The 22,108-nt window shown below is 37.1% G+C and overlaps 1 protein-coding gene across 4 annotated transcripts in view; it reads right to left on the bottom strand.

Annotated features, from left to right (window-relative positions):
* Positions 1-6,657: 6,657 nt before the first annotated feature.
* Positions 6,658-22,108, bottom strand: part of NNT (nicotinamide nucleotide transhydrogenase) — a 45,715-nt gene continuing 30,264 nt past the window's right edge. For 3 of the 4 annotated variants that reach the window (XM_030512129.1, XM_030512128.1, XM_030512130.1), the window contains exons 19-22: positions 21,186-21,267; positions 11,326-11,444; positions 10,233-10,348; positions 6,658-8,984 (exon numbers count right to left, since the gene is read on the bottom strand). In XM_030512129.1, the coding sequence (XP_030367989.1) occupies positions 8,835-8,984; positions 10,233-10,348; positions 11,326-11,444; positions 21,186-21,267 (467 nt within the window). In that variant the 3' untranslated portion in view covers positions 6,658-8,834. Of the gene's footprint in view, positions 8,985-10,232; positions 10,349-11,317; positions 11,445-21,185; positions 21,268-22,108 lie in introns of those variants that run through there. The other variant, XM_030512131.1, reaches the window with a different exon arrangement.

Consider the following 22,108-nt stretch of genomic DNA (forward strand, 5'->3'; position numbering starts at 1 on the left):
CAGGACTCTCACCAAAATAATCACAAAGGAGAATGACACCAGGATTATGGAGGTTAAGGGTCTTTTCCAACCTAAATGGTTCTATGATTTTATGATTCTATAATTAATACATTGCATGATAACCAAACAGCAGTGGGATAGCAGGCATTTATTTTACTTCATATAAAAGACTGGAAACCCATTAAGTGATAAGAGAATTCTATAAACAATGTAATTCTGTTACAGATTGAAGTATTTTTCTTAATTTTAAAGAAGTATTTGATGATAAAATATTCAAATCAATTACTCTGGTCTGAAAGACATCAAAAGCTAGAAAACACAATATAGTATTTAAAAAACTGCATTTTTTTCCACCTTGAAATATCTTTTATACCTATTCACCATACACACACAACTACTTTTATTACTGTAGCTTACTTAGAGCAAGACACTTCATTTTTTTGCTATGCTAGTAGAAATGTGCATTCTATTCTAAATTCTTTTCTAAGCATTTTAAAGATTTTAGTGTTTAAAATGAGGTTAACAAACACTGCTGCTAGAGAAAAATGGGTAAAGTCATTTAAGAACAAATGCCAGAAATATTCACGAGGTAGCTTTAATACCACGTTAATAATTTTAGATCCTATAACAATACAAAATGTTAGAACATACAGGTTTGTTTGACATGCCACAGGAAACAAATTTTGAGAGAAGAAATAATGTAAGACCAAACAATATAGCTGGGAAACAAACCAGTGCTTTCAGGGTAACATGCCCTTCAAAGCTGAGTACAAGGCCATTTCCAAACAGAAGAAAATGAGGTTTGAAAAATGTGTCCATTCTTTTCCCAGCTACATCAGTTGCCTAATAAAATAAGTCAACTCTCCCTTTCATTTTTAGTTTGTTATGACAACAAGAGGCCACCAAACAATGACAATAACCAACTCCCCAAGAAGGAGAAGTCTTTTTCAGAAGACGATGTCGTAGCTGCTTCATTACATATTCTGCACAAGGATTATTTCTCAGTGGTATTGGGACATGAGCTAAGTCAAAGAGAACTAACTTGGGCATTTCTGGAACAAGCTTTCAGAAAAAAAAAAGAATCTCCAAATATGCAACCAGGCAGCAGCATACATAGGAGTCTTCAACATTCAAGGAAAGGGCATTTCTAGAGATAAGTATCAGCTGAAACCTACATTTTGACCATTCACATGTACATACACTACACGTACAAACAGCTTTACATCCACTGTTTGGACCTTAACAGTACTTATTCCTACAGGATTTTAATAAAGGATGGCAAAACACCAGCCATAAGAAATGTGCTCATTTTGTGGCAACTCATATGCCACATCCTGAACATACAAAGGTCCTAACACCCTTTGTAAAATAGAGGTACTGCCATAACAGGCAAACTGGGACTCCCCTTCTTGGAATATCAAACCTTCCCTAGCATAGAAAAATTCTTTAAGGGGCTTTCTTTTCAACCATCCCTTATACTGGGCCCTAAAATATGTTTTCCATACAAGAAATATAATCCGGTAAAGGGATAATGGGTTTTTTTATCTATAGTTTAGTAAGAAAACATGAATTTCATATTTCAAAGATTAAAATCTCAACATTTGCATTTGTTAAATGCCTCTATTTTGACAGCTTGTGAATACTGACCTAGATCATAAGTAACTCCTAATAGAAGCATAGAAATTTGTGGATACAGCATCAGATATAGAATGGATAAAGTGTCTTTATTTTGTGTCTTTATTTTGATGAAATTGTAATATAGAGAACCGAAAATTTTCACAAAACAAAAAAAGCTGCTTCAGATGCCCGGCTCCTATTTGTCTCAGTTCCCTTCCTATTATCTTTGTATGCAACACAATTTAACATTCGCAAACCATAGTATTTTCCATGTTTCCATTCCGATAAACCATGGTCACCTCCTCCAACATAAAACACAGACAATTAAGAAAAAAACAAAAACTAATTTTCACCCACAAAATGAACCCAATACGGCAAGTTCATCAGAGTAACTCCCGAACCAATTATAACTATCCTTAGAATGCATGAGGGAAGCAATTTTTGGAGCTAAATAGACAAAAGGGAGTTGATATTAACTTTACCTGGAAATGGAAAAATATTAATGAATTTAAACTCTGGCAGAATGCTTCGGTATTTCCTGCAAAGTACATAAGTCTTCAGGTATGGTAAACTTAGTGTCAAACTGATCAAAACCTGATCTACTTCCCTGTCCTAACCTAACATATTATGAGGTAAGTCTGTCTGACAGTCAAATCAGTATATTTTGAAGATAAAATAAAAAAAGGCACTGATTGAAAACTAAGCTCAAATACTGACTTTTGCACCTCACCAACATGCTTTTCTGAGGGCGGTGAAAAAACCCACAAACAAAACAACAAAACAAAACAAAAACATTGCCTGCTGGAACAATTCTAACAAAACATCTTCTCAAATACTTACCTTCCAAATACTAGAACTTATTTCTGAAAAGATAAGTGAGCTAAAATGCTTTCACAGCTATTTGCAGTGAGAAATTCTTATTCACAGAAGGCTTTGCTGCAGGCTTATTGAAAACTAATGGTAGAATACCACCTAACAAACCCAAAATCAACACAGGAGTTGTCTGGAGACTACACGGGTTTCAGGTTCTGATTGGTAAAAGATCCAGCTTTCTTCTTCCCCTTTTTAAGAGCTGACAATTTTAAAGGCAATTATTTTGAGAAGAATGCATACACAGAAACAATGTGTTGCTAAGACTACTACTTATATTATTTAAAAAATAGTTGCTGCTTGTAAGCCATTGTACATTTTCTGAGACGGAAGGATATCACACCCATTCAAACACTGAGATTTAACTGTTCAGCCCAAAGCCACAGAGCTGGCCTTTGAATAGAATGAAAGAGAATTGATTGTTACAAAAGTCAAACTCAACCCTTCTTGAAAATTTTCTCATTTGTCATGTCATCAACAAAAAAAATTCAGATGCCTCCTTCTTATCCGGAGGGGTACACTGCAATTCACCAGGGAGACCAGCACAGCACATCCACAGGGCAACCAACACAAGTCTTTTTACCTCAAATGTTACACTGAGCTCTTTGAACTGTATTTTGGTCTTCACTGCCACCTCAGCTTCACACCAGCATTGTTTTGCTCAACCTTTTAAGAAAATCCGTTTCAATAAATCGGAGGAATTGCAACATGTGCCTGACTACAGTAATCTCAACGTAATGCACTAGAGTATGTTTCCAAACTAAAACTAAAGTTTCTCATTCATATCATTTCCCATTCAGGCCATATTCACTCTATTGAGATCTTTAATGAACATTTATAGGTACCTTAAAGAGCAAATGAATCATAGAATCAACCTGACTTCAAAAGGAATGTAACATGAAAATCATAGCAACACTTACCAAATTGCACTATGTTGATTATACTTCTCTGGTTTTAAAATTCAAACACAATTAGATCACCTCATATTATATGGTTCATGAAAATAACATTCAATGGATACATTTGGAGAGAGCATGCTGATGAAAAATAAGGATTGTTGATGTGCCTATAAATTAGAGAAAAGCCAACTTCCTGTGTTGTGTCCACACATTAACAAATCCACCATAAAACACTTAAAAACTTAAGTTCATTGTACCATGACGTACGACAACAATGAGCTTCTGAGAATGCAAAATCAGAAAACCAAATGGTTTTTCCTATCCACATCTGTAATATTTTAATAGGGAGAATGGGCAACTGCTAGTTATTACTGCATGAGACAGCTTTAACATCTGCTTGAGCTTTTTATGTTCACTAGCTGTTAGTTTCCATTCTGCTAGGGATTTTTTAAATTATGGGTTAGACTGACCATGTAATAGAATAACTTAATTTCATGCTATGCTAGAGTTCAACCTGTCTTCTTTCAGAAGACACTTCTCATTGAGTGTGAAGCCTTCTCAGCCCTTTTGTCCCCCAGTTCCTTTGTTGCTTCCTTTCTTTAACAGCGAAAGGGTTAGATAATAATCAGGTTTACGGGTTTTGTCAACAAGGGACAGGAAAAGAAGGTCAAGAGACAGACAAGGCCCTTTCTCACACCTAATTGCAAAACATCACACTGTTAGTGACGCTCATATTCAGCACATCTAACAGAAATGCATCATGAACTACCTTATTTTCAAAGCTACATTTACATGGGAAGGTCTGCTCTCTGCAGCAAGACTACTTTCCTCAGAAGTCATGAAGATGATTGCTCTGGAAAAAGGGTTGTAAATTAGTCCCTTAATGTCTCAAGTAATACCTTAAATTAATGTTTTAAGGACAGGTTTTGCTACTTCAAATCATCACCTTTTGGGAACTTGGTGATTAATAAATGTTACTAAACCCATTTATAAAAATGTGTAAGTACATATCTTCCTCTCAGGAAAAAACATGTATCACACTAGTTTAACAAATTTAATGTAATATGTCCTCTGTGCAGCTACAGAGTTGGATTACACAAGTCATTAGCATTTGTAATTCTTTAGAATAATTTTTTTTTTTAAAAACACCACCCCACAGTAGTGATATCGTTGGAACAATACTCATTGCAAGTCTAATGAAATGGCTATTTGAATTGCACTGCTTAGCTACAGAGCAGAGTGCCCAGACCTCCCAGTATTCAAATTCCTTCCTGCAATGTTCTCCTGCAGAATTTGAAAGCTTATACAAAAATACACATATGCTTGTAAAGCAAAAATCTTTTTCTGTTTTGGGGTGGGTGTTTTTTGAATTTAAATTACAAATAATTAAGCCTTAGAATGCAAGAAAGTGAATTACACCCTCTCTTTCTCTCGTATGCTTTGGAGATCTGGAAGTCTACCTTAGTAATTACTTTGGCACAACAGAATCAAACCTGGAATAAAAGGCACTCAGTGTCGAGGATATGAAATGCACCCTATATGCTTGAGGATGTTTACCGTGGACTACCACTAATCTGGTTCTACAGACTGAATGTTCATTCACAGCTCTAGAGCATCTTCTAGCTTAGTTTCAAAAGAATCCAAGTTTGTGTGCTCCAAGACTGCTCTGCAACAGAAACCAAAACTTGGCAAGTGGAAGAAACTGTGATTTGCTCCAAAAGCCAACTTTTTATTCAAACTAAAATACAAAAGTAGGTTCAGTCCCTAATTTCCCTATCTGAATTGGGCAGAAATGCACGTTTACTACAAGGAACCAACATAGCAGGATATGTGTAACTCTTTAAGATATGGTTTCTAAAATTCCAGACTAATGCAAGACTTTGAGAAACAGATTGATGGATTAATAGATCACATAACTGCAAACTCGTCATTTGGTAATCAGTGAAATTCCCCTACTTGCAAAAAGCTACAAAGCCAATTTACCATCACAAAACTCCATATTTCTCAGGACAGAAATCAAACACAGTGTTTGCTAGAATCAGCAGCTCTTACAGTTAGAATTTAACTTCTGATCTGAATAATAAGTTGCTGGCTCAAGAAGGGCAAGGAACAGGGAAACAATAGGCCAGGCAGCCAAACCTTGACCCTGGGAAGCGTATACAACCAATATCCCTTCAGAACGTCATGAAAAACAAGGCAGCTGGGAATAGGCAGCACAATTTTACCGTGAACATATCATACCTGAACAACCTGGCTGCCTTCTGCAGTGAGATGGCTGACCCTGAGGACACAGGAAGAGCGAAGGATGTTCATACCTTGACTTTTCGCATGGCCTTCAAAACAAAGATCCAAGGTGTCTCATGGCCATGGATACACACTGCAAACTAAAGAAGTTCCAGCAGCTAAACAGAGATCAGCGTCCTCCATCGTCTCCTTTTTTTCTTGCTGCACTGCTTTGTCACGATTTGATCAGATTTTCTTCGCCTGCTTGAGACAGGCTAGAATAAATATCTCTTCGGTGATAATAAGCAGCTGGAGATGGGGTAAAGTAAAATGTTCAGACTAGCAGTCAGATCCACAAAAGGACGTAGCTTATGGCTTTACCATTTGTGAGACCACAAATCCGTATGATGTGGGTATATGCTTCCCAGGTGGGCTGCTCAACAGGGAAGAGGGGTTACCTCATGAATTAATGCCAGACTGCAGCCTCTGAGTCTTGGCTTGACCAAAACTCAACGAAAACATGAAAGCTGCATGTCAGACTTGTGTAATGATACAACTGAACAGACTAGCAGATGGCTGAAGTTATTCACTTTGAAGTGAATGATAATTTCAGTAGAAACTGAAATCATCACAAAATCAACTTGACCATCTTGTAGATCTAAATAACTAAGAACCGAAGCAAACTTATATGGTATCAGGCTCAAGGGGATAGGATTAATCTCACACCTCAGCCAAGTTAGTTCTTACAGCTTTTTCAGGGTTTTTTTAAGTCAAAAAGGCAACAAATATTAGGATCAAGAGCTCTCAGAAGTTGTTTAACCCTCTTCCTTTACTACGGTCAGGTAGTTGCTACGGTCAGGTAACATAATTTTAAACAACTATTCGAATCTTTTCACACAAGATAAGAAATATGCATATTTCACTATGATTCCTTTTCACTACATTCTTCAGTTTCAACATCCTTGGTGGCAATTTGATCTTCTAACTCCCAGAAAGAATCTCAGGCTACTTACCTACTCAACAAACAACAGGAGAGAAGAGACAGTGATGAATAAAGAAAAATAATTGACTTTATTAGCACTTCAATCATCAGCTGGTGTTCCATGGTAAAGTTTTGAAGATAACACTGGTACCTCTGATCCAACATAAATGGTATGGATATATTTTTATTTTTTTTTAAGTTCCTCCCCCATTGTTTTTGTTTGTGGGTTTTGGTGTGGTTTTCTTTAAGAAGCTACTTATAAGCAGAAACATGTTGCATACACAGTTAGATACATCATGTTTGACAAGACAGAAATTAATGCTTTAGGATGTTAAATTCCTTCAAATCCCATTTTGTTTAGTTGGGAGACAGACAGAGGATTATTTCCTTGTCTTTCCTGCTCTCCCATTTTCCTATTTTTTGCAGACCTAAAAGAAAAGTTGAATACAATGAAATCAAGAGGCCATATATGCTACATTCAAATATAGCTGCCACACTTTTAAATTAAAATTTAATTACAAGTCTTTTTCTGTAGAGAACAACATATTAATGCTTACATCAAAATTTTTATTTCAAATTATATGAAACAGATTTGCAAAAAGGGTAGCTTCCTTAATACACTGTTACAATTCTTAATGTAATTCTTACCAATTCAAAGTCTGTGTTTTAAATGATTTTCACATAAAAACAGAGGTAGCTAAGTAGAAATACTATATTTTAAATGAGGTCTCTGTACATGGTGTAATAAAGAAATATTTGTTCTATGAATCAAAATGGATTAATTTCAAGACTTACTTCATAACAGTTTGTCTTCCCCAAATATGACCGTTTTCTAACACAAGTACAGCTATTTCTATTTAGCCTTCGTCACCACGGACAGTTGCTACATCATTATGGAAACATGATAAATTCATTTTATTAGGCAAATATTTGAGTTCCACTCAAGTACACTTAACATAATAAAAACAAAATGGCAATCTATGTCTTAATGTAATTTAATTCTTTGCTGAACTTATTATGGGAATTTAACAGTGCTTTTAATTAGATTAGGGAGAAGTCAAATTATCAAAACACTGGATTTTAAGATTGGTATGTTTCTGTGCTGTTCAAACAATAGCTTATTTATTTAGAAAAATTCTAATAAAACTCCAGCATCTTAAATATGTTCAGAAGTGCATTTTCCAGCATCACAAAAATGTTAATTAAGAAAGCATCACTGAATTTTAAAGTAGCAAATACAGTGAAAAGTCTAAGTGAACATAAACCGAAACACTGTGGTCCAAATTCTGTGAACAGATTGGGTATGCAAGATGTTATGCCTCTGCAGAACTGGACCATATTTTTCCTCAGACACTTAAAAAGGCGACAACTGGAAAAAAATGGAGAATTTAGCAGCTGCTTAAAAAAGTTAAGCAGTGCAAGTATGTGTACATTTCCTTCTTAGACTTCAAAAATCACTGGGTGGGTCCCTGAAATCCTGTGTTTACATAATGTAAGCGGACACTACGAAAAAGTGGAACTACTCTTTTGAAGAAAAGTAACCTTCCTAGAATGTTCCTGATTCACAGCATCCATAAAATCCCCAAAAGAAACAGAATATTCTGTTCAGAATCTCAGATCATGTAAGCATCTATTTGCATCTCCTTGCATCTGTTTGTAATTTTGCTTGAAGTTTTGATGAAATAAATAGTTGTTTTGACCATACTGGCCAAAGAACAGCTTTGATGATAAGATAGAATACAGTTTTGGCACAGTATTTTTTAGTAAATTACCGTAACAGAAGTACAGACAGTAAGGAGGAGGAAGCCAATAACTACTTAAAGATGACCATGAGTTATTAGTTCCTGCTTCTAACAGCTCAGTGTTAACCTTAAAAAGCACATTTTCATTCTTTAATGCATTGCCTCATGGGAGATTCAGTTTGAAGGCCTAATATGACCATCTTTTCACACAGCCTGCATTCCATCCCTGGCAGTGTTCAAGGCCAGGCTGGATGGGGCTTTGAGTGACCTGGTCTAATGGAACCATGGGATGGAACTAGATGATCTTAAGATCTTAAGTTTGGTTTCCAAACCAAACCATTCTATGATTCGATGATTCCCTAACTGAACCACATCTCCTAGGAGTCAATGCAGTCTTCTCCAAATGCTGGCTGTATTATCACAGTAAAAAATTCTTCTCTTTTTCCATGACCTCTGTGACAAAACTTTAATTTCAATCATGAGTGGAATACAAATCAATATTTAATTTTGATACAATTCCCTGACTTTGGCCTGCAGGGCATCACAAGTCTTCTTAGCATCTCCCAACAGCATGGCAGTATTAGGTTTGTAGAAGATTGGATTGTCCACCGCTGCATAACCAACTCCCAAAGACCTCTTCATTACAATGACCTGCACATAAAAAGTTCATGTTTGAAACAGCAAAAAGCAACTGCAATCCCCCCTCCAAAGAAAGACAACACAAAACCAACTTCCACAAACCAAGGGAGAGGAAGAGGCATCCCTTGCTAAAATAGAGTACTCACTGCTACAAAACTGTATGTCAAATTTTAATACAGCAGACAGAAATGATACCCAAATCAGTTTCAGAAACATTTACTGTTAAACACAATATTACACATCAGATGAAGAGAATGTGGATGCTACATATGCATATGCTTTTACTTATTCCATATAATAAAGTCAAAGCAAGATGGGCATTAATGATTGTAACAGAGGTTTTTGAGGCTTTTTTATTTTGAACTATTTTAAGATCCAATTCCCTGATAGCAACACAATTCAGATGAGCGTTCACATCAATACTTGGTGCAACGTTCTCTAGACTTCTCCAGACCATTACTCTGTATGACTTCATACATGAGATTTTGGGGATTTTTAAATCCTAAAATAAATTTCAGCCAGTTTTAGATCTTAAATGTCAAATTAGTTAATCATGGCACCATCAGCAGAGAAAGTATGAAGCTTTACCAGCTTCATGTACATGTTTATTTCCCAAATTGCAACACCCTGACAAATATATGTGCCCACGACTGAGTATCTGAATAGCTAAACCCTCAGAACTGGTTACATCTGGGTTCAGAACAAACTACCAAAGATTTCACATTGAGGAAACTCAAGTCTATGTATTTTAGACGAGACAATGTTGCTTTTGAAGAGCAAAACTGGTGAGGTAGCTAAACTGTCAGCTGAACCTGGACAGACTAAGCTCTCTACTCAAACCCAGCCAGTTACTGTTTTGATTCTTTTTATTTAAGCATATTATTCATTTTTGTATTTCCACTTCAATACTAAAGTTGTCAGTCGAATTTCCTATAAACTTAAAAAAGCAGATATTGGTACAGAAATGCTTCAGGGCTGCAAATGTGAGCAGAACATAATTTATTCTAATCACATTTTTTAGTAGAAGCACTTTCATTGGTCTTTTCTACTGCAATCATCATTAGACTCACTACTTGCTGATGACTATAAAAACATGAATAATGCATCACACTTTCAAAGTACGGACTGTTTTGTTGGACAACTTGCAGAAAAGCTTCTCGTGGAAACAAGAAGAATAAGAGATTCTTAGCTATCCTACAAACCATTTTTTAAAAAGCATGCTCCCTATGCTAGATGCTAATGTAACTCTGTTAATCTCACCTGTTTGGACTTCCAGACTTCAAGAACTGGCATTCCAGCAATGATAGAGTTTGGATCTTCCTGAGCTGCTGAATTAACTGTATCATTTGCACCAATTACAAGGACCAAGTCAGTTTCTGCAGCAAGACAAAGAAAATCAGGCTGATGAAAAATTACCTGAAACCTGAACAGTGAAGCTGAGGTACATTTTTGTGTAAAATCTGATCTTTAGAGGCAGAAAAACCTGTTATGATAAGCACTCTACAACATTTATGGGGACTTCATTCACAAGTATTTTACAAATTTATGAAGCAAGTTATATGTGAGAGTCCAAGTGCCCAACTACCTCAAGCAAACTGCAAGCATCCAGAACCCCATTCTAAGGGACTTGTTAGATCATTCCGCCCCAAAAAATTAAATCCTTTGACCTTTAAATGTAGTTTCATATACACATCATAACATTACTTCCAAATTTCCTTGTGCCTCGCTTTTCCTTTGAATACTCTTTTGAAAAACCTTTTACCAGCAACTTTCTGATTTTTAAACAAAGATGTAAGAAAGCAAGACGTTGTCTGTACAATGCTAAACTGGTTTGCAAGACATGACAGGGTCAAGTCATCCACGACACCTGACTTAAAGAAGTCAGTAAACAGTAGTTTTCCTGTATGGGGCAGTAACAGAGATAAAAAAAGACACAGCATTTGTCACTTACTTCACAGCTACAAACAATTGAAAAAGAACGCTGTTCTCTTGGTTCTGGAGGAAACACATTTCACAGGCCTATTTAACCTCCACTCAACATCTGCCCTCTTCTGTACTCCTGCATTCAATATTTCCCTTTGCTTTACGTGTCTCTACCTTCTGCTCCTGAGTCACACTATTTCTTGTTTATTCCTCTGTGCTCACGTGCCATCAGCTGGGGAAAACACTCTGACTGCAAGAGAAAGACCTTCTGCTCCTCTACAGCAGTATCAGAACAGGCATAAAGAGAAACTGAATGGCCTGACCGAGTTTTTCTATTTTTAATAATCCTTGTGTGATATAAAACCAGAAATGAATAAAAATTGACAAGATCAAATCCAATCTACTGGAAACTTATAGCTTACATGCTAACCTGGGAAGTCATTGTTGATCTCATCCATTTCCAGTACAATATCATAGGGAACACCAGCCTCTGCTAGGAGTACATTCAGCTGACCAGGCATACGACCAGCCACAGGGTGAATACCAAACCTAACAGGAAATAAAGTTTAATCCCATTAATAAGTACTGACCACTCTGGTTTGTATAGTAAACTTGCCACCTGTGACCTCCAAGGCTGAGAAGTTCCTAAGTATAAGCACACATGTGAATTAATAAAATGAAATGGTTAAACCTTAACAATATTGTAGTTACTTTTCCAGTGTTGCAGGGAAGTTAGTGGGTGGGGAAGGGAACAAGGCTCGTAGATTTGAATCTTCACTTCGAGAGCAGCTGCTGCTTTTCTGCTTTTCTGCAAAGTTAAAAGTATGGCTGACACAGCAGGTATGCAAAAGAATATGCTCATTCCTCAGTAAAACTAAAGAACCCAGGAGTACATTTTCAATCCTTCCATCATGAGAAGAATTAGAAAGTTGCTGCACCTGCAAAGTGGCTTTGGAGAGCCTGCTGCACACCTGTAGTGACAACACAGAAGGAACTCATGGCCAGAAATGCCTGGGAATACGTCCAATCAAGATGGAGCAACAGAGTAAATTTTCCATCCAGCAATAGCTTATACCAACAAGCTTTTCTTCAGCTACTTTTGTAGGTAATAGGACATATTCTTCCATTTTGTATGGCTGCAATCACCAAACTGAGCAACACCACACACCAAGCATTTACATTCACCTTCCAAACAGTACCACATTTAAAAATTTGTGACGAGATACCTTTGGGTTCTTATGTATAAGCCTTTTTGCTGCAAAACCACCATCCACATGAATATGCTTTGCAGGTCCCTTACATCATTGAAAAGTAAAAGCACCCAGAGCAAATGAACTGGCCGCAAAATGTAACACTCCATGAAAAGGCCAAAAGAATGTGCAGCCTTCCTGAAGCAAAGCCACTCCCAGAAATGCCCTTGGCAATGACCTTGTTGACTCAGGCATCTCTAGAGTATGCATGGTTACCACAATTTAACACTCCAATCCAACAGGAAGATTAGTAAGGACTCTACTTCAAGCATAAGACAATGTTTTGCTGAATTTGGTTAACATCCCACTGTCTTCTCATGATTGATCTTAGGAGGGAAAAGAAAAAAAAGGAGAGTGAGAAGGTGGGAGATGTTTTCAGAACAGCTCAAAACCAACTTAGAGAAAATACACAGCTTATGAGTTAAGAGTTATGAGTTACTAAAATTCAGGCAGACACAGAGGGTAGCAGAGAGGGAGCCAAGGCATTCATGCAGTTCTGCAAGAGTGAAAACCTGACAAAAGTCAGAATGGAGGTGTTAAACTGGTTCAGTTGCAACTCCCAAAAACATATTTTGCATAGAAGCAGATCTATTTCTATTTCTTGTGGGCAGATTGTACTGTTCTGCTCATCTACTTGGCCTGAATAAACTAGGAATAACCATGTCTACTGCTCTGTCCATTTCATGTCTTTCCAGCTCTGGAGCTATCATCAAATGGAATGGTGATTCGAGCCCACCAGAAATGCCTCAGATAAATATTGTATATGGCTGAAGTTACATGTTTAATAAGGAAGCCTACATGTACTTTGGAAGAGACCTAAAATACTCAAGAGAACTGTAAGTTTCTGGATTTCTGAATAGAAATTTCTGAACAGAAGTCCAAGGAATGCAGTAAGAACACTTTGGACTTCTTCAGAAAGAAGGGCAAGACTGATAAATCAACTTGCCATGACAGACAGATTGTGAATTGAACACTGTGCAAATACATCCTTAAAAGGGCAACCGAGAACTCCATCAGCAAGACAACATTAAAACAATGCAAAGATGACATAATTGGAACTCCAGTAACAAAATTAAGGACATATGATCAATTCACATAGTACAAGATATACTAGAATTTTAAGCTCTAGGTCAAGCAGCAGGGTAAAAGCCAGCTTTAAAAGAAATGCTTTTCAAGAAAGAAAGATAATAGATTGTATTCAGCAAGTAAATATTTGCAATCCTATTGCAAAGGAAAATACCTAAAATCATAAAAAGGAGAGCAAATATACAGGACAAAACATTAACAGCTTACGTTTCAGTAATGTAAGCCATGTGTAGTACTGCAGCTAGTCTTAAGTGTACCAAATTCAATCACTTACAGTACAGTAGGAGAACTCTTATTCTGAAGTACACTTGAGAAAACCCATCACTCCTCTGGCAATGAAAATACGATTTTCCAACAAAATTGTCTTTTGTTTCCAATAAAATTATTTTACTGTCTTTGTGACCAAAGCTACTTTGGCAATACACAAAACAAAATACTCGTGAGGTTTTCATTAAATACTATGCACACATACAATCTTATTCCAAGGGCTGGAAAGCCAAAATTTAAGCTGCCAAAAGAATTAATTTCACCTTTGACTGCACCACTCCTGACAAGAGGCAAAGGAAGAAGAAAAGCAAGGGACAAGTAATCTTCATTCAGGAGAAGTTATGGCATGAACTATCAGTACTTAAGGACTCCTGACAGACTCTGCTTGAAACCACATACTGCGTTTTCACAAAGAAAGCTGCTCATACCAAAGCTTTCTGGATAATTATTAAAGTGACTCCCAGAAGTCTGCTTCTAAGATCCTGTTAACGAAATACGACAGTAGCCTGCCAGTACCTCTTAAACGCGGGTGTGCAAGTGTATCAAAAAGAACCACTAAAAATATGTGCCTCTCTAAGGTTTTCATTATTTCACAAGATAAGATCTACATATATCTGGAGTGAAGTTAGGCTGTCCAATAGAAAGGAGAATTCAGGTAAGCACGGAACAGAGGTAGCTAAAATCCTTGATGTGTATCTTGCTCCTGACTCAAAACAGCAGCAGTTCTTGAAAGCTATGTATATTACACCAGAAACATTTTGTCACATGAACATCTCCCAGATGTTCAGAATATGAACCTCACTCATATTCAAAAATTCAACACACAAATTATTTTAAAAGAGAGTCTTATTTTATGGTAAAATATTTTAAAGAGAAAAATTGACAAGTTTCTTTGATACAGTTTTAATACTTGTTATGCAGGAGGTCAATTATGTTGGTTGGTTTGTTTTTAAATCAAGCAGAAATCTCACACTCTTTCTGACCTTCAGTTTACATGACATTAAGGTTTCAGTCTATATATACACTTTACCCATATCAAAGATTCAAAATCATGCTGTGTCTGACTTGAAACATTATTCTGGTAGTTCACTGAAACACAGAATTAGGTCTGATTTTTTTCTCTTGATCCTGACCATGTAACATGGGGCTTGCTTACCATCTCCAACTGTCAGATACACTGAAGTGAGCATACACCTCCTCGCTACTAATACTTTACATCTAAACAGCAGGAGTATCGGGCAAGGATATTCAGAGTTTTTAATCAGTCTCTTTCAGATTTCTGGATTCTTTTTAGCTCTAGAAAGACAACACAGCACACTGAAAAATAAGTTCATGTTTTGAAACTTTTTTTTTTTCTTGGTAATACAAAGACTGCAAAATACAAAGAGAGTCTTTTAAATTTAGACTAAAAATCTAAAACTACTGACATACACACCATATCTAGGACAGCACTCTTGGCACAGAAAGCACTTAAATTCGGGGGAAGTGAGGGGAGGAGTTTGTGTTACTTAAAGCAGTATGAGGTTGATTATAGCAGTATGAAAAGACAACTATTGCATGAAAAATCTCAGAATGGAAATCACTTTTATACAGTTTATAAAGTCAGCATCTATCTTTTTAACAACTGGCTAGATAACATTCTTGTTATCGATACTGAAACAGCTAGCACCTGCCTAACCCAGTGCAGAAGTGTTTCAAGATCACTTCATCCATGTAAAGATAGGATTCTTGTCATTATGCCAAAGCTGGACAGAGTGATGTAAGTAAGTAACATCTGGCTGGTGCCTAGTTTAGTTTACTCAACACTTTAGGCACTGTATATACAGCAAATAATTTGCCCAAGGGTTTTGCCTCACCTCCTGTTCTCTCTACCTCATTCACTTCGTGTTTTGACACCTCTCCACCTCTGTTTGTAGTACAAACAATAATCTGTTATTCAAGGTAACAGGAGGGGAAGGAAGAAAATAAAACAAAATACAGAATTAAATTAACTGAGAAGTGCATCATTCACATATTGCACAGCTTGAATCCCAACATATAATAACAGTTGCAGGGTAGCATGACTTGGAAGTATGACAGTATAATGCTCTCATCACACATTATGGATGACTATGTAGATTACTAGTATCAAAGCACATAGCTAGCTTACGCCTGATGTCATGCCTGAGGCAACAACATGTCCCTAGAAATAGTATTTCAGCATCAAAAAAGCTCTGGCTGTGCTGGCTCAGGTCATTTAAAAAATCTAAACTGAATTTAATTAGTTAAATTATTAAGCATACTTAGGTGAGTGAGGGTTGGTACTGGCTCCTATTTCCAGCCACTATGGTTTATCACAGTTAGAGCAAGCTCCAAATATAGGGCATGGACCTTAGCTCAATGCAAATACCCTCCCAAGAACCCAACTGCAGGGAAGAAAGAGCAGCCTACCCCCACAAAGCACCACAAACTAACCTAGTAAGATTCCCCAGAGCTGAGCTGACTCATAGGAGCCAATGGCATACCTACAATATAGCCCCAGGAGCATACAGCTATAGCTGTAACCTTGCAAAAGCAAATCAGGTACAGCAAGGTTTGCTAGTTCTCTCTGGCTACACCAATACATCTGAGCTAACAGATCTGTTGGACTTCATTTGTCCCTTCAGCTGCAGCACTAATAATTCAGAATCCATCTAGTTAATTTGACTATGTGAAACCAACTCAGAACTGACACGGATGTTGCTTATGATACACTGATGATATATTTAGTGTATTCCTAGTAAGCACACTTCAGCATCCTATAAAATTGCATCAGCGCATGTTGTTCTTATGCTGCCATTCAGCAGTGACAATAATTTCCATCTTATGCACACCTGAGTTATGCAGTATGTTAAGAGTGGTTGGGAGACCATCTTAGCAGCTCACCTTTTAAAACCTTCTAGATTTTCTTGCACAGCAACATAAAATGATGACTGTAAATTGATATAACTAAAACAACTAAAGGTTACAATAAAAATTAAAAAATTAATGTCCAACACTAAATCCATATTTTATTATTTTTAAAAATGTAAGAAACCCATCTTTCCATGTGCTCAAAAGTAATTAGATTCTCCAGCATCAAAAGACAGAAACTCATGTCCTTCAAGATATCTACCTATAAAAATTAGGTTAAAAAAAAAAAAACAAACCCACCAAACCAAAATACTAACATATTAGCAACTAATTTGAATGTATGTACCTGGAAGAAATACAGGTAATCTGTATTTCTCTCAACTACGAGAGTTACCAGGAAACCACCATACTTATGTATGAATTAGATTTCGAAAGTCTATATAAAGCACCATTCTAAGAGTCCATTCACTCTGGAATACATTTCTCTTAACAAGAATTTCTTGCTATGCAAGAAACAAAAAACATAGATAGAAAAAGTCTTAGGAAAGTCACACTGTGGCAATAGCTAATTAACTTAATTAGCTATTAGATAATTAACTTAATGTGGATATGGATAATGACAATTACCTACATATATATGGGAATGTATACAGTTTTAAACTGTACTATAATACTAGACAATAGTTATATATCTATATATAGAATTATCTGGGTCAGAGCAATCCCAAGTTCAAATACAGGCTGGCCAGAGAATGGACTGAAAGCAACCCTGAGGGAAAGGATGTTGGGTGTTGGTTGACAAGAAGCAAAACGTGACCCAGCAATATGCGCTCGCAGCCCACAAAGCCAACTGTGTCCTGGGTTGTAAAGCAGCGTGACCACCAGGTCAAGGGAGATGATTCTGCCCCTCTGCTCTGCTCTCATGACAGCCCACTTCCAGTCCTGCATTTAGCTCTCGGGCCCCCAACATAAGAAGAACAAGGAACTGTTGGAACAAGTCCAGAGGAGGCCACAAAGATGACCAACAAGCTGAGAGAGATGCGCTTGTTCACCCTAGAGAAGAGAAGGCTCTGGGGAGATCTTACAGCATCCTTCCAGTACCTAAAGGGGCCTACAAGAAATCTGGAGAGGGACATTTTACAAGGACATGTAGTGACAGGACAAGGGGGAACGGCTTTAAACTGAAAGAGCTTTAGATTAGATATTAGGAATAAATTCTACACTGTGAGGGTGGTGAGACACTGGAACAGGTTGCCCGGAGAAGTTGTGGCTGCCCCATCCCTAGAAGTGTTCAAGGCCAGGTCGGACGGGGCTTTGAGCAAACTGGTCTAGTGATTCTATGGAATATAATTTAATTATATAGAAGAAATCAGAATTTCACATCTAGGGGTGTACAAACAACACATGTGGCTGAAAAACAAGAACTTTCAACAATTTACTCAGTTATGATTTCTCAGAGATACAACAGCAGTTGTAGAACAGGCCTGCACTCAGTGAACACCGTGGGAGCTCCCCAAAGTGATGAAAGGCCTGAATTACCACAATATTTCATTAAAATTTCTTCTCCAAGGCAAATGGATTCTGGGGACTTCAGGATTTAGCTTATGAAAAGTTTTATTGTCTTACCCATCCATGACAAGGGAATGTTATAATGAAGGGTCACCAACATCCAGCTTTCTATGTGATTCTCCTAATGCATTAAAGATGTGATCTGCCACAAGACCATCTCAAGTAAGCGATGATGTTAGCTATGCAATTTAAAACAGTCTGAAGTTTCCAAACTCTCTAGGGTTTAAATTCCTAAATTTAAACCCTAGTCAAAGGTTATGCATCATGTTATATAATCTGCACTCTTCACTGAGAATGTTATGGCTATAGGCAAAGTAAATGAAAACAACAGCTCCTCTGGATCAATCATGAGCCACGAAGCAAAAAAAGACCATATGACAGACATACTTTTTCTTGGCACAGTATAGGCATTACAAATTGATGCAATCGTATGTCCATGCTGGCATCCTCCCACAGCGGATGTGTGAGAGTGTCACTACATCTGGATGGTGAGCGTACTAGGGTCCCGAGGCACTCCAGGCCTACTGAAACCAGAGGGACAGCAGCTGCACTCAGTGAACACCGTGGGAGCTCCCCAAAGTGATGAAAGGCCTGAATTACCACAAACTGTAAATACAGATTTATTTCATTAAAATACTAGGTATGCACTGCAGCAAACCCTTCCTGAAACTGACTCATTTCAAGTATAAGCCAGTTATTTCAAGGATTCATTCACGTTTCTCCCCTGCAAAGCCAACATAAAAGGCCAAACCAGTAATTTTTTATTTCACCGAGGTTGATAAAAAAAATAGAAGCACTGAAAAGGAAAGCCAAAAGCACACAACACTGTCACTGCATTAGCCAAGAAAGGTTCTTTTGTTGCATAGCTAACAGGTCTTCAAAATTTTTAATGTAATCTGGACACGCAGAGAGTTTTTGCTAAACATGGAGAAATAAGGTGTGAAGAGGACTTTGGGAAGCAAATATACCAGCACATCCCCTCATTTATCATGTATGCATGAACAAATACATCTATAAAGCAATTTTAGATGCAAAACTGCAACATTCTGGGCAAACACTAAAAAGTAATTGCTAATAAACCCTATGACAACCCTGTCATTATGCATCACAATGCATGTTGTAAAAAACTGCAAACACTTGTATGCGACTTTTCAATAAGCCCGGAAAAACAGTGGAAGAAAACAAAACCAAATAAACACTAATTGCTGGAATACTACAATGCTGGAGTACTAACAGTTGGAGTACTGATTTCAAAGGAAAGTCACGATATAATTGAGGTAAACACATAGAAATCAGTGAATGAGTCTGGCTAACCAGTATCTGTCCAAATCTCTTGTTTCAAATGAAAACCGAGCCTTGACTGATTTGAAAGGATTAAGTTACCATAATTAGAAAATGATTGTTCCCAAACAATCAGCAAGAGAGACATGATGCTAGCTTGCCAGTACTTTCAATATCTATAAGGTCTATGGAAAATTGAAGAAGAAAAGGACTTCAGGCCATTACTGGCATCTAAGAATCATCTCTATTTTTTGGAGCAGCACTCCAGCAAAAAAAACCATGCGTCTGGCCATATGCACTCCAATTACCCTTCCATGCAATACTCAAAGAACTCTAATAGCAATCTTGCTTGCAATAGCAAAAATTTGTGAGAATCCAGTAAGTTAAGTTACTTAATGGATTGGAGGTTACATTAAAATGGTAACAGAAGTTTATATCCTCAGACCTTCCAATGTTCACTGGCTTCTTTCTGAACAAACCAGACTGTAGAAAACTGCAAAGCATGGCGTGAGAGACGGTATCACAGCCTTAATGCTTGTAAGAAGCAAAGGGAAATCAGGCAGCATATCCTGTGGAAGCTAAATCCCTGCTGCTAATGCAAGATTACATGGACTGACTTACGATGATTTCAAGTAACGTAGCAGACAGGCAACACACTTTTAAACAGAGGCACTGTGTGCAGCACATCAGTCCGAAAAGAGAAGCTCTTGAATGTCTGCAAGACACCTCTAATCAATATGCACTGAATGCTTTCAGCTATTCCAGACTGTGGAAAAGGTTATAAGAGGACTAAAACAGCAAGGCAGACTGTGGATTTTTAATCTAAGAAGGGCATCTAACATTATAGTGTGATTAATTCTTTCAGCTTTGTTTCAAACATGCCAATCAGAATTGGATTTAACTATCCGTATCTTTTTTAATACACAAACATTGCTGTGTAGCAGTAAGCATTACTTCTATTAATTCAAGTCAGTTATCCCAGAAAATAAGTAAGTCCTGTATTTTTGGTGCAGAGACTGCTATCTGATCTACTCTTCCACTTCATACCAGACTGATCCCAACAAACACTTCTTCCATACTGTAGAAAGCTCTCCTTTCCAGCCTAGTATCCTTAGCTATTCCCACTGCACCCCTTTAACCATTACCCAAGCAGAGAGGTCCATTTCCTTAAAAAAAAAGAAAAAAAAAAAAAAGCTATTTTTAGCCTAATAAACAATCCTCCTCAATGGAGGTTTCTCTACAAGGCCATTCAAAGCACTTACATTGGGCCTGTGCTGTCTCCCTACTGACTACAAACATAAAAGCTATTCTCCCTGCACTGATGTCAGCTGTTGTGATTACTCTTCACATTATGTACTCCCACAAAGTGGCTGCTTTCAGACAGTTCTCCAACCTCCCCACCTGTAGAAAAGGCTAACTTTTCTCTTGAACACAATGCAGAATTACATTTAAGTTTTATTTTACAAATAACTCCACAGCTTGTTGTGTAGCAAAACACTACTATATCCAGAGGCAGGGCATATGTATGCAAAGGAGCTAACTAACCTTTCAAAAAAGTAAGATTTTGTTGCCTCAATAAAGAAGCATTAAATTTTAAAGCTATTCATTTTAACTGAACTTCAGCATGATACCAAACAAAACAAAACTGAAAAGAAAAAAAAAAAAAAAAAAAAAAGATTCTCCAACTGCTGGGGTTCTTCCAAAAACCAAATTTAAAAAGAGTATAAGGGAGTAAGGAATCTTTTCTATTGAAGTATGAAATTTCTAGATATTTAGCTATAGCTTAGTAAAACTAGAGCATTCTTTTAGCTAGTATTCTGAAAGAGAGATCAGCATAATAATGACTGGAAGAAAAATTAAACCAAAACAAAGACTTGGCGGGGATTTTACTGGAATGAAGAAAAAACAAAACCAAAATAACAACAACAAAAAAAACCCGACTGTAATACTCAAGGAAAGTACTTACCTTACATTTTTCCCTTGTTCTCGCAACATCTTCACCAGATCAGCTATGGGATACTGAGCTTTTGCTGCACACAAACCATAACCTGAAAGAATTTCCAAATTTTAAGCTATTTTTCTATTTCAGTGCAGACAGAATAATTAAAGACAATAAGCGTAACTTTCACACAAGCAGAAGCTCCCATAATTAAACAAAAAAATGTAAATGTACACACACATACCAGATACTGGTATATTCCCAGCCTGACCACTGTACTCCCACTGACCACTCTTCATTTTGGTCTCCTGACCACTAAGAGTGTAGTGCTTTGACCAGTCAAACTAGGGAAGTAACTTATTTCAACTACACAAAAGTATGTGTTCCTTTTTCTATCAGAAAAGGATGTTTCAGACAGGTATACTGAAAAATCGATAAAGAGGCCACTATCAGGTTACTTCACCACCATTACCCTCAACATACTACTAGATTTGCTTTAGCAGAAAATAATCTTTTCAGTCTTTGTGTCTGAATCAAATCATCAGAGCTAAAGCGTCCACGAAGAAAATGGAGAGCATAAATTATTAATGGTGTCTCCTCAAGGTTTGACTACAGAAGCAAGACACAAACTCCTTGAAAATGTTTGCAAGCTTTCATGGAAACAAAGCAGACTTCCCAAATCAGAACCCTACCTCACTGATGTTTTCATTTAAGCTGAAGCAAAATGAAAGATAACTTTGTTTGTTAGCATTCTTTGCATTCAAATGCTAAAATAAATTTAACACAATATTTGTGCCATTCAGTTGAAGGAAAACAAGTCTTGAGCTATTCCCTACCTGACCTCTTCTAACAGGGAACGTGCTATTGAACCATATGAGCCTACAGCCAACATAGCAGTTTCAGACAACTCAGGGGTTTGGTTTTCAGGTTTCATTCTACTTTAATTCCAG

This window comes from Strigops habroptila, chromosome Z (genome assembly GCF_004027225.2).
Source record: "Strigops habroptila isolate Jane chromosome Z, bStrHab1.2.pri, whole genome shotgun sequence".
NCBI classification, from domain to species: domain Eukaryota; kingdom Metazoa; phylum Chordata; class Aves; order Psittaciformes; family Psittacidae; genus Strigops; species Strigops habroptila.